This window comes from Tachysurus fulvidraco, chromosome 2 (assembly GCF_022655615.1).
Source record: "Tachysurus fulvidraco isolate hzauxx_2018 chromosome 2, HZAU_PFXX_2.0, whole genome shotgun sequence".
Taxonomy (NCBI): Eukaryota; Metazoa; Chordata; class Actinopteri; order Siluriformes; family Bagridae; genus Tachysurus; species Tachysurus fulvidraco.
Window position 1 is genome coordinate 35,243,639 of NC_062519.1, and position 12,885 is coordinate 35,256,523.

The following is a 12,885-nucleotide window of genomic DNA, read 5'->3' on the forward strand; positions in this document are numbered from 1 at the left end:
ACAATTCTTCAAACATGCAGCCATCATCGGAGAACTACATTCAAACCAAGTTGCCTCCATTTTATTTTTATTTGCCACCCTTGTTTATGTGCTTTGCCAGCATTAGTCACATGTTACAGGTCCTTGGGAAACGCTCTTGCTAGAATTTTAACCAAAGATTTAAGGCTTCTCACACCATTCTTTTGTAACGATTTTATAGTGCAGCTATTGTCTATAATTCACTAAAAGGCTTAGGGAATATATAAACATCTTTACAAATCCTAACTTGGTTTCATTCCTTTTTTTTAAATGCTGCATGTGTTTCTCTGACTGGGTGATTATGGACATGATGTATGTCTACCATGATGGAGAAGGTTTTCTCTAAACGGCATGCATTCATGATTGGTCTGCAGAATACCTTCCCAAACTACATGTGAACAACAAAAGTATTTCCCTTTTAGGTAGCTACATCTTTTAGTCAGGCTGGTGCCTATTCTGTGTCGTAGTATTGTAGGGAGTTTGCACTGTTACTCTCTTCGGTGCTAGAAACTTAGTTAAGCATATCTGCTTTTACCTCATCAATGTAGATAATATTGGAAATTATGTATCAATAGATATTTTTCTATCATCCTACAATATGCATCACCATATGTCCTATTCCTAGCAGTTACTACACCAGGGAGTTGAAATGGCCCCATTGTGGCATATAATGTCATAAATAATCAGTGAGCATGACTGTACCAGGTTACTGATGAACAATGAAACCTATTCATGCAGTAATCTGAGCAAATCTTGAAAATGGGGACAAGAGGCACACATGAGAGGAAGCGATGTCTCATGGTGTTGATGCATGGTTAAATATTTATATGTATGCTAACATAAACTCCCAATCATGGATGAAATAAGTTCAAATGAAGTCTAATTTTTACCGAAATAATGCAGCTGCTTGACCAATTGTTTAGGGTCATTTGATCTGGTTTCATGTGTTTCCTCTGTTTAATTTATGATTTTAATATGATGCTCTTTTATCCATAACTTCAATTACCTTTTATTGTAATACATAAGCTGCGAATATATTTTTACCTTGCCTAACCCTTTAAGGAGTTGACTATATAAAAGAACTGTTTAAAGTGTGGAGCAGATTTATTTATTTATTTTTTCCCCCCCTCAGGCTTCTTTTGACTTTTGGCTTTGCTTCAACCGTGATATTGGATTGTGTCTATCTTCACTCGGCCTTACAGCCCATGTAAATTCATAGAGTGAAAAAATAACACCAAAGTGTGTGCAAGCACCATCTTTCTTGCTCTGTAATGGAGCAGCCTTTTGATGTCACCTTGCCATAAGTTTGCATGGCTGAAATCGAGAGTACTTTTAGCTTAACCATTGAGAATACTTTTATTTAAACGGGAAAATTCTCAGGAGGGAAGGTCAGAATAATATTTTTATGTGAATCATTTCTCCTTCAACTTAACCATCCTTCAGCCTTAAGCTCTTCTAAGCACTGGGGTTGGATTTTATTATTACTATTTTTTAAAATATTACTTTACAGAAGGAGGTTGGGCCTTATGATGAATTACTCACACTGTTAGTCACTTTTCCCCTGAAACAAACCAAAATGGAAAAAACAAACTGCACCTTTTCTGGTTTTGATGATTTTCTAAAGCAGGACTGCTTACTTACTCCACTCCTTCAACACCTTTTTTTTATATTGCTCTTACCCCTTCAAGCCATCTCTGACTCTTCTCATTTCAAATAACTTACTATGAATATTTGTTTTGCTTCTCTTCAATCTAATAAGCTTAGGTCCTGGTGAAGTGCCTTTCTAGCTGTCATTTTGCATCCAAGCTGAAGGCTATTGAGCCTAATACTTGCATAATACATAGTGTTTTGAAGACCCAATCCAGCATCCATTTTTGTTGTCACATGCCTGTTTTTAAACACAGTCTGCATCACAGGCCACTGACACAATCACTCTTGAACACAGAAAGGCAGTCTGTTAATTATTTGCTAGTAGTAGAGTTGTGTTTTTCTGTCTTTTTCACAGCTCACATGCTCTGTGAATTGGGAGCTGATCACAAGGCTATTAAGCTTGCTGTGTTCATGCCCTTGAGAAAACCTAATGGCAGAGATTTCGCTCTGTACATGAGGTGATGGAGCACAGAATATATAAAGGTTAAAAGCTCATTGAATCATCATAACTGGTGGCACTTTAATAAACACTCATCTTAAACCCAGCACCTGGCAGGCAGCTTTTTCATGCATAAACTTTTTCATCAAACATTATTTGTTAAAATACAGCAGTAATGCATTCAGTACAGACAGTTTCATAAAGCATTGACTTACTTACTGGGAGTGTATTTTGAGATCTGAAGTGAGTTTTTGTCAGATGTGTAGAATAAGCCCTGTTTCCTGCCTAAGGGTCACAGGCCTATACTTATATCAAAGGCCAGAATCTGACCTCTTTTGTGAAAGATGCTGGCAATAAAACACTGCTTTTGTGCAAGTGATCAAAATAGCATATAATGCATCTTATGACTTTGTTCCATTTCTTCTTAGAAAATACTGGTCATAGTGGGGAGGAATTGTAATGTAGGTTATGAGTGATCATATTGTGAGATTGACATCATACACTATTAATTATATACATGGTGGTGTCGGCATCATGTTTTATGTTCTGTTTTTATTCAACCGATTTGTAATAAAAGTGGAAAAATTGCACTCTCAATACATGGACTTCATAATATCCATGTTACACAACATAAAAGTAATTAGAGCTGGCTATTGCTGCTGCACCAGGCTGGTGCCTTTATGCTGAAGCTGCCCTGTGAGAAGCTTTTCCCCCTCTTTAGAACTGGAGGTCAGAATTGTTCCTTATTAACCTTGTGCAGCTTGTTAACTTCCTGCCAGTAAATGGAGCGTCTCAGCAAAAGTAGCCGGAATGCTTCACAAACTCTCAAAGAATGCAAAGATTGAGGAAAGACTGCACAAAACGGGAAAGTGAGTGCAGAATGTTAAAGGGCAACACTTGTCAGACATTTTTACCCTACCATCTTCAGTTAAAAATAAGTTTTCTGTAAGTCTCCTTCAGTGTCCACACACTGATAAATGATTCTGCTGTCTGATGGATTGTGCCCCATTACCCAAAACCTACAGAATATTCCTCTTTTCTTATGTTTTACTGATGGAACAATTATACCAGGATTCCTTGACTAACTCTGAAATGGCTGTTCACTTTATGGATGATGATTTTCTCCTGCCCGAGGAGCTTCAGCAGGAGTTATTTATTTTGTAGCATCCTGGAAATGATCTGCCCTCCACTGTGGCAAGAGATTGAGGAGTCCTGTTTAGGTTGGGTCATAGTAACAGATGGTGTAAAATGTTCGTTTTAGCCAGCATTAAATGATCTTTTAAAGCATTCTCTTTTAATAGCCTCTCTACTTGCCCTGTAGAACACAGGTGTTACACCTCAGTTCACCATGCTTTAGATTTTTGCTTACTGTTTTGTTTTATGTCTCCGTCGCTGGTGGCTTGGGTTTTTTTTATTTAATTATTTATGCCAGTTTTGATTATTGTCTTTGGTTAGATAGGGAGTGAGGGATGGCCATGTAGTTCTTTTTCTTTTCTTTGTATCCGGTTAATGGAGTTAGAGAGATTTTTATTTATTATTTTGACCTTGCTCACTTCTGAAGCAGTCACCACAGCTTGTCACGTTAACTGAATTCCTTCTTGACGTTTACATGTGATTATTAAGGATGGAAATGAACTTATTTTTTAATATCAGTCATGTTGTTATAGTCGTGATCGCTAGTCTACCATGCATCATGACAGATGACCTAAAACTTTGCATCAAAATGTGGCTTGTTCCTTTTAAAAACAAAATAAATAAAAGTCTATTTGGCGATGTTGAATTTTAGGGAAACTTGGAGATACCAGTCTGCTTTCTTTTTATTTTTACACAGCACAGTCAGATACGCAGTAGCAGATGTGAATGTATAAGAGGGTTTACATTCTTGCACCCTCACTGCCGTGCTGCTCATATGCTCCTCATCGCTGCAGCTATAACTGTCAAATTCATTACTGCCTTTTTGGAGTTTCTATAGTAACCATGCCTATCAATTGTTTGGGGCCTTTCTGTGGCCTTTTATTGGCCTTTTCATGCTTTCTCACACCACCAGCTTCAATTAATCTACCGCTGTCTTTGTGACCCAGTGCAAACGACCCATTAAAATGAAGATGTGGAGAGCACGATTTGCTATGTTAAGAAGATTCCACTTCATTTAGCTTGAGAGAATCATTGACCAGCAAGTACTTGCTGAAAGAAGGGTCGGTTTCCGAGTGTTGACGTGTGAAGAACTAGGCGTCGCATCAGATCGATCCTCCTGTAATAGATTCTGAAGAACTCACAGATAAAGCTTACAGTTTTGCAGTGTTCAGACTTGAGTAATTCAATGTGTGTTCTATTGCATTCTTTTCACAGTTATTTTTCTTCTATACTGTTGACATCTTCAAAAAATGATGCTTAAATCAATGTGGACTTTCCTGATGTAAGCACCGTAACTTCCGATTTGCCGGCATGCTCCAAGGTTGCTGATGGAAAGCAAAGAAGAATGTGAGGGGTTTTATTTTTCCCCCCTCTTTACTCAGCCCCTGGGAAAGCTAGCATGCAGCTGGCACCTTTTCCACTGGGTCTCATCATAAATTTGTGTGGAATCTTCTGGGGATTCATTTGCAGTAGATGAAATGCTAATAGCCTCATATTTAGGAAAAATTAGAAAAATTGTGCTGTTAGACGACCATTAAGTGTTCCTGGCATGAGCATGGTACTGGCACATTTCTGGCACAGCTGCTCGTTTGAGAAATTGTTCTAATTGGTCATTGTCCATGTGCACCAGGACGTTGTGGTGCAGCCTTGTCTATGTCCACACCTGTGCTGTGAACTGTGTGTAAACTCATCATGGACTCCTAGAAGACTGCAGAGCTGCTGACTTGGAAATGTGGAAATTTTGAGGCCTTGTATTTTGAGGAGATCTCCTAATACTTGCTTGTCCTGATGCTTGCATTAGTTCTGGACTCAGTTTGGCACAATTGGTGAAGCATGAACATTCTTTTCAGGACCAGGAAAGCTTCAGAGGACTGATCTCTGAACCTTATTAAATGAGTGGTCTGGGGTACCTTTTCACTGAACCCTGGTACGATTTCATGTGAGGTGTGGAACATGGTTCACTTGTCATTTTACTTTCTGCTTTCATGTAGATTATCAGTGCTGTAATTAGCTTGACCTTTCTGGTGAGAGTATTGGCTCCAAGAGCAAAATGAAACATACATCTCATGTCTGCATGCATTGATAATCTATTTTCTACAAGCTTGTTTGCAGTTTTTCTTTGTGATGAAATGCCATGTTATGCAAAAAGTTTTTCTTCTGCTTCAGTGTTCCAGACGAAGAGAACACATGAACCTAATTCTTATTATTTGGCACTCCTGATCTTTGAAATTGAACTGATCCATGATTTTAGAGCATCTGTGTGAAAGTAAACCTGTGATTTATGAAACTAACTCCGATGCAGAATTAAGTAGTTGGCAAAGTGCAAAAACACCCAGAGCTTCTATTAGGAACCAAGCCATTTCTTCCCTGCAGGAAATTTATCCCATTCAACCAGCTCCTTTTTTTGCTTCAGTATTTTAGAAGGAACATATTTGGAGCAGTCTGCCACCATCAATATGCACCTATGTTAATAAACATTGCATATCCTTTTCTCCAGAGGTTCAGAACTTCTCTCTGGCTGCTCTCACACTCAAGAAATGAAAACAAATCTCAAAGGATTCCACGTCCCCATGCACACCTAGTCCAAGGCATTGAATTTTAGGGAGATTGACTAAAGGCATAAATAACACGTGTTACCAGTGTAAAGGATGACTAAAAAAGGAAAACGGTCTATAGAAGTGTCGGCTCCTGATGTTTAAGACAACAGCATATGATTGATGAAGCAAAACAACTCTCTGAGATGAAAGAGTCGGGAGAGACCGAGGACATGTTCATACTGGGTGAAAAATCCCAGATGGCCATCTTTTGCTGCTCTGTTTCAGGCTATAAATTTGGGCCTTAAATTTAGGAGGGGAAACTTCTCATTATCTGTAGCTTGCACATGCGGGTTCATGTGTCTGGCTAAGTGAGATATGGTGCGTTTCTTTAAGACTTTATGTAAACAGGGACCTGTATATTAAACTCCCACTGTAGACTTTTCAGACACGTATTTTGTGTAAGATGTACATGATTAGGTTGACACTGATCTTCCTGAATAAATGCCTGAATAAGCTGTTGCAGTGAAATTTTAAAAAAGATCAGAAATGTCACTCCCCTGAAAGTGAGTTCATTTTTATGCATCGTATCTGTGTGAACATTGCCATGAGCCAAGCTTGCTGTAGTATCCCATGCAGAGTAGCATGAGGGTTCTGCTTTTCTGCAGAATTAATTCTCATTTTCAGGTGGTCTGCTTTTTTATTCCAAGTTGATCTTGACATTTATATAATTATAAAATAAACAATTGTTGGATTATTTTTAAAACATGCATGGCATTGCATTTCAATGAGGTTTTTGCATAGCCCTTCCATTTCAGTAATTACCCAGAGAGGCTGCTGCAAATTTAACACGGTCTGTGCTGCCTTTCAACATTCTGCATTCCCTTTGTTTTTGTTTTTTTTTGTTTTGTTTTTTTCCACCACTGGAACACACTTGGTTTCCATTAGACCTCTTCCTTAGTTAAAATGTAGCAGGAGATTGTGTGCTTGTAAAGATTGCTATGCAGATAGTTAAGAGCTCTAATGGTACATGTCAGGCTAGTTGGAGGCTAATTGTAGATGATGGCACTAATTTGTGTGGGAATGTGGGGCTCTTGTTTCGAACCCTAGTGCTGCTCAGCTCTCCTTTCGGAACCTACACAATGAGTCGAAGGTACACTGGGAGGTAATTAAGCCGCCTGCACATTTCTCATGACACACCGCTGCTTTTAGATGTTGTCGTAGTGTAGCACTGTCAAGCTAGCATTACTGCCGTGTCTTGCCTGATTTTTAAGGTCTGCTTTCAGCCTTGTCCATAAATATCTTTCTCCATGACGTTCACTTCATTCCTTTGAAAAGCAGTGCAAGTGCAGGCCCTCCCAGACTTGGCATTAGAAACCTTTGAGATACATCTTTGGCTTGTATTTCAGGATTCCAGATTAGAGGTTAAAAACACATCTCTGCTTTAGATATCAGCTCTGTGTTTTGTTGGCATGTTTTGGGAAAGAAGTGCAGTTGCCTTGTGTGTGTCAGGGGGTTGAACTAGCTGGTGGGAAAAGAAATTGAAAGCTATGACATCAGCTCTGATTTTCATCTTTGTGCCTGCCTAAACCTGGAGCCAGAAGCTCCAATTCTAGCTGTGACTCTTATATAGGCTTGAACAAAATGCACCTGCTCTACTCTACATTCCCTTCTCTATTGCTTTATAGGGAATTATGACTGCAAAGTGGCTACTTTAGAATTTTCCGTATCATACCAAACATTCTCCTTCTTTTGTTGTACCATACGTATTTCTTTATGCAGTAATACTTTTATTCATATTTCTTTCCTGTTTTATAATCAGTGATTTCACTTTCATGGTCAGTAGACTTCTTTGCCTAATTCACTGCCTTGGAGCAAATCTGTTTTCGGAACACTGTCTGCTTTTCTCTTCCATGCTGCTTTTGCTTGGCTTATGGTGTTTGGGTGGATGTTGTAATCCATGCTGTTTACTTGAGATTAAATATGAGAAATGGGACTGAAAACCTTCTTGTCTGAATAGTGATTTATTTATTTATTTTTAATTTATTTATTTTAAAGGATTAACATTACCATCAGCACAAAGCTATTACCATATCTGTTAAAAATCAATGCCAAACCTGAAGGATTATATTTACACCTGTGGATTAGCACCCCAGTCACAAAATATAGGGCACGTGTTTAACATGGTCATGGGAAGTTAAGCGATTTAGGGTCCCTACAATAGGAGATTACTCAAAATATGAATTCCATCCTACTGATGTGAAAAATTGAGAACGTCATTTTTAATATCACTGAACATAACACAAAGTCTCTAAGATCGCTGCATAATTGTCTCTGGTTTTTAGGATTGCTTATTTCCATTTTACGTTTTTACGTTTGCTCTCGTCTTTCATTTTCCAGCTGACCATGATCTATTCAGCTGTTTAGAATCTAATGAAACAATCAGTTTGTCATTTGAGGTCATTAGATGGGCGGTGTTTTTCTTTTCTCCCCCCTCTCTTTCCCTTGGGCTGAATAATGTAAACCCTATCATGTCTTACAGCTATTTTGTCACAGTTAGACGAGTCAAGGCTTCTCACACATGTCATGAGCTTAGCAGTGCATGAACTCACATTCATCAGAGGGAGAATCAATCTGCTTGAAAACTGAAGCTAAGCAGTTGTGTGGATGTGAAGTCAGACTGACTTCAGATTAGTACATCAGGCTGTGTGTGTGTTCATCATTGTGTCTGTGCCTTTTACCTAAAACTGAGGTCATGGTCGGGGCACTTGGACTGCTCAAAGATGACCTGTATCTCTGAAGCAGCTTAATCTACACTGCCTGTTTTCATTAAGGCAGTCTTAACTCTGCAGCTTCATTACGTGTAGCTGTCTCGCTGTGTGTCTAATTCTCATAGATTTTTTTTTCTTTTCATGTCAGAGTAGAGTGCTCCTGTCTTTCTCCCATGCTCTTTTGATCTTTTTTCTTTTTATAGTTACTATATCTGTCTAGCCTTTTTATTTCATTAGTGTATCATACACCCCCCCCCCCACACACACACACTCATTTTGTAGAGATGTACTATGTCCCTGAGCCATGGAAAAGGGTCATTTTTATGTGATATACTGCTCCCATGTCCAAAATCATTTTGAATGCCTCCACATTTACAAAAAAAAACACTCAAGCTTTACCAAGCATATCTTTAAGGTGCAAGTCTAAATGTTTTTTCCTCATCTGTGTGTTTTGGCAGATATTTGGAGAATACTACCATTTCCAGCAACACCGGGTGCTGAAAAGGTCTTTATCTCCGCACAGAGGAACACACGTTCGCCTGCACAGAGAACCCCAGGTATGTGAGAAATGTTACACACACACACACTTTAAATATCTGAAAGCAGTGCGGGGTGTGTGCATGTATAAAAACATATATAGACTCTCTCACACACATTTTCTGTCTTTGGATAATTTAGTAAAATATAATGTCACAGTCCATCTACGTCAGACTAGAAGTGGCAGGAGAGTGTTTTGGGAGTATGAAGCAATTTTACTTCAGTCTACAGGCCAACTGTGTGTGTGTGCGCGCGCGCGCACACATACACTTATGCACTTTTAGTGGATCTTAAATTTTGTCTGATTTTAAATGGTCTGGGCAGTCCTTAATCCCTCGGGTAATGGTGGCTGTAAGCTACTATATTGTAGCCTATTGTAGCCTATGTGTTGTGTAGCAAGCCTCTGGCTCATTAGGGAAAATTGTTAGATATATATAGTAACTTCATTTTTACTTTTACAATTTTTATTCTCTTTCTAATTGTTTGTGTGTTGGTATATGCACATCAATTCAATGTATTTGTATGGGGATTTTAAGTGACGTTTGTCTACATACAAACTGAAAATTTTGCATTCTGCAAAATGAATTCATTGTGGCCTGTCAATCTTTTCATGTAAACATAACCTTTGTAAGAGCTTGTAAGCCTTATCTCTAATTGATTTCCTTTGTGAAAACAGTGTTATGAGCCCTGGTATGTCTTGTTTGCTCATGATTGAACTTTGTTCTTTTGCCCCATGTTATCCTTGGATTGTACTCTTCCAGTTGGTGCTTTTTGTGGCACATTTTAATTAAAGTCCCCTCTGGAGCTCTTCTGGTGGTGACATCTCCTTCAAATCCTCCCACCTCAACTCCTTATATTTGTGTGGTGTTGAATTAAGGCCACATAAAGGACAGCTTTCCTGTTTCTTTGACAGTTTCAGAAACATGAGAGCTTGAAGTTGAGTTGCCTCCAATGGCTTGATCCAACATCTGCCGCTATTCAGAGTTGTCTGAGTGTTTGTCACTCGCCATCCGCTTCTATCCAGATGGCAAGATCAGAGGCGACATGAAACATGATATGCACACCTTAAGTTCCAGAGGCTAGAATTCTTCTAAATGGAAATCACTGAGTGGATCAGCATGTGCCATTACTCACCTTCTAGAGGGGGCTAAAGTCTACTTGCAGACTTGTTCTGGATAGCCTGCAGGAGTTATCCTGGCTACCTAGAGGTGCAAAAACACTCTAGTCTGGTGTCCAGAAGTGATGAGGTGTGTGAATAATGAGGCCACCTGGGATCTTGCTATAATGACTGCACACTGGGTGGGATGTCCATATGTCTCAATAATGTGTGTGAATGCCCCAGATCCACACAGACCAGAGGCGCCCAAGAGGTTCAACAGCCATTAATTCAGATTTGATAGAAAAAATAAAATTTTGTGGGTCCAAGTCTTTCCCTCCCCTTTTTAAAGGGGGTTTTTCTCTCCCCATTACTTGGTTTTTACTGTCCAACTCAAGTCATTTCTTCTAATATTTAATGACTGTGGATCCACCACATTTTAGACAGGTGATTTGAATCTTTTAAGAAATGCGCTGCTGGAAGACTTTCAGTTCTGCCAGATGCTTTTGCCTACTTTCTGATCAAAGCTTGATGAGATTTCCGCTAGCTGCCCTACTCCACTTCCTGTTGAATTCTTCTGCTCCCTTAGTGCCAAGTTTAAATGGGAACCTTCCTGGCATTTAAGCAGCCCTTATCACCAATAACATAACATGGACAGAAAACATTGTGGTCATATAAACATTCCCTTTTACATATTCCTTCTATTGATTTTGAAGTCATACTCAACTAGACTTATAAAAATAGGAGAGGTGAGGAAAATTGTCAAAACCTTATCTTTGAAAACTTTTAATGGGAGCTTTCAGACCCGTTATGCTGCCATCAGGGCTTCCCGTTTCATATCATGCCCTGAGGAAATTACAATAATTTTCTTCCAGACAGACAAATATCTACTTCAGATTTGTGCTACCCACCACCGCCTGCTGTATTTGAAACGTCTGGAGAGTGGCCGGTCAGTTAAGCTTTTCCAGATTACAAGCTTCCAGACTCGTTTATAATGGAGATTTTTATCTCCACGGCTGAAGCTTCTGGTCTGCATCTTTCTGTCCTTCCCAGTTATTTGGAAAAATCACTGCCTGAGGTCTTGGCTAATGTTTTTATCCACTTTAAAGTCTGAACAGCAGATGAACAGCTAGCATGTTAAGATTAGTTTGTTTATTATGCTTAAACTTTAAGAAAAACAAGACCGTGATTTGGACTTTAGTAGATGCTTCAGCAGATCAGACATTTTGCTTATTAGCAGGTCTGAAGGATCTGCATACAAATATTGCAGTGGTGGCATATTTTCAACAGCTATTTACGTGCTCCTGAATTCTTTCTAAATTGTCCTTGTGCATTGATTGAAATGACTTAAAAGGGAGCAGAATCCTGTTTATATGCAGGATTGTGTACACAGTCCAGAGTGTCAAGAGAGTCTGAATCACTTAGGTTTAGCACAGGGTCTCATTAACAGTATACTCAAGGTTGGAATGGAATTGGTTTCTTTTGTGTTGCTGCTCTGTGAAGTGAACCTAGACATAGTCGCATGTCCCAAGAATGCTCTCAGGTTTACATGATTAACTCTGTCAGGTAGTGCTCTCTGATTTTGGATGCAGTGGATTCCCATTGGAGTCAAGGAGCTCAACATTATCTCTTGCCTTGAGGTTTGTACAGAATTGGAGAGAAATTGGACTTGTACCATGATCCTCATTCTATTCTTCCTTCACATGAAGCTTTTGACATCAGTATTTAAAAAAAAAAAAAAAAAGCCAGACTTTAGTTGGCCTCAGATGACTGACTTATGGGAATTCTCGCCTACTGATTAGTTGCTTTTATTCAAGAAATCTTTATAGAAATATACTAAGCTCAGACAGCTTTTTAATATCTAATGACCTCAGCATTATAAGGTTGGTTTTAATAACTAAAAGCTATTAGATTTCTAAACCCACTCCTGGATAAAGCAGTAATCCACATGTGTAGTTCAAAAAAGGCAAAGCACTTCAGAAGTAAAATCCTGAGACACTCATAAAATAGACTTTTGACCAGGTGTCAGATATAATGACATGCTTGAGTGTTTGGCTTTATTGGGTTTTTTGATAATAGGTCATATGAGGCAAAAAAAACCCCACTAACATTGTGCTATTCATATTAAAGCTATGCTATCACTATATACAACTACAACTGGTTTAATATCTTTAACTTATGGTGGCCTAATGCACAACATTTGTAGTGTTTCAACTATTCTGTTTGTAATATAACTTTATCCTGATATTTCTAGGACCATAGTAAAAAGAAAATATATAAGGAAAATAGGTTTATATACAATAAGCTATAGCTGCTTAGAATTTTTTAATTACTTTGTTTAAAAAAGAAAGTGTTAAAATAATTTATTTCAAATGTAATAAAAACCCAACAGTTTAACTCCCAGGGTAATGTATACCACATTGATGCTTGTTGTGATTTTACGTGATTACACTTATGTCAAGATTTTATGTCTGACTTTTTTTCCCCCTCACTGCCTTTTCTTTGTGGTTGTTAGTTTCAGATTAAAGATTTAGGATAAAGCGTTTTTGTACTTGTCTGTGGGTTGAGAGATGCGTTCGTGAGCTGGGTATCTTGGTAATTCCCCTAAGTAACCACCCACATTAAGCTGTGCTGCTTTCAGGTTGTCTTTGCAGCTTTTTCAGGTGTGACTTTCCCTGGCAATGTTTGCTCTGATCACTTTAGCTG

At 38.6% G+C, this 12,885-nt stretch overlaps 1 protein-coding gene across 6 annotated transcripts in view; it reads left to right on the forward strand.

Annotated features, from left to right (window-relative positions):
• furina (furin (paired basic amino acid cleaving enzyme) a) overlaps nucleotides 1-12,885 on the forward strand; it is a 67,820-nt gene that overhangs the window by 24,403 nt on the left and 30,532 nt on the right. For all 6 annotated transcript variants that reach the window (XM_027162521.2, XM_027162515.2, XM_027162502.2 and 3 more), the window contains one exon: nucleotides 9,005-9,103. In XM_027162521.2, coding sequence (XP_027018322.1) covers nucleotides 9,005-9,103 — 99 coding nt within the window. The remainder of the gene's footprint in view (nucleotides 1-9,004; nucleotides 9,104-12,885) is intronic.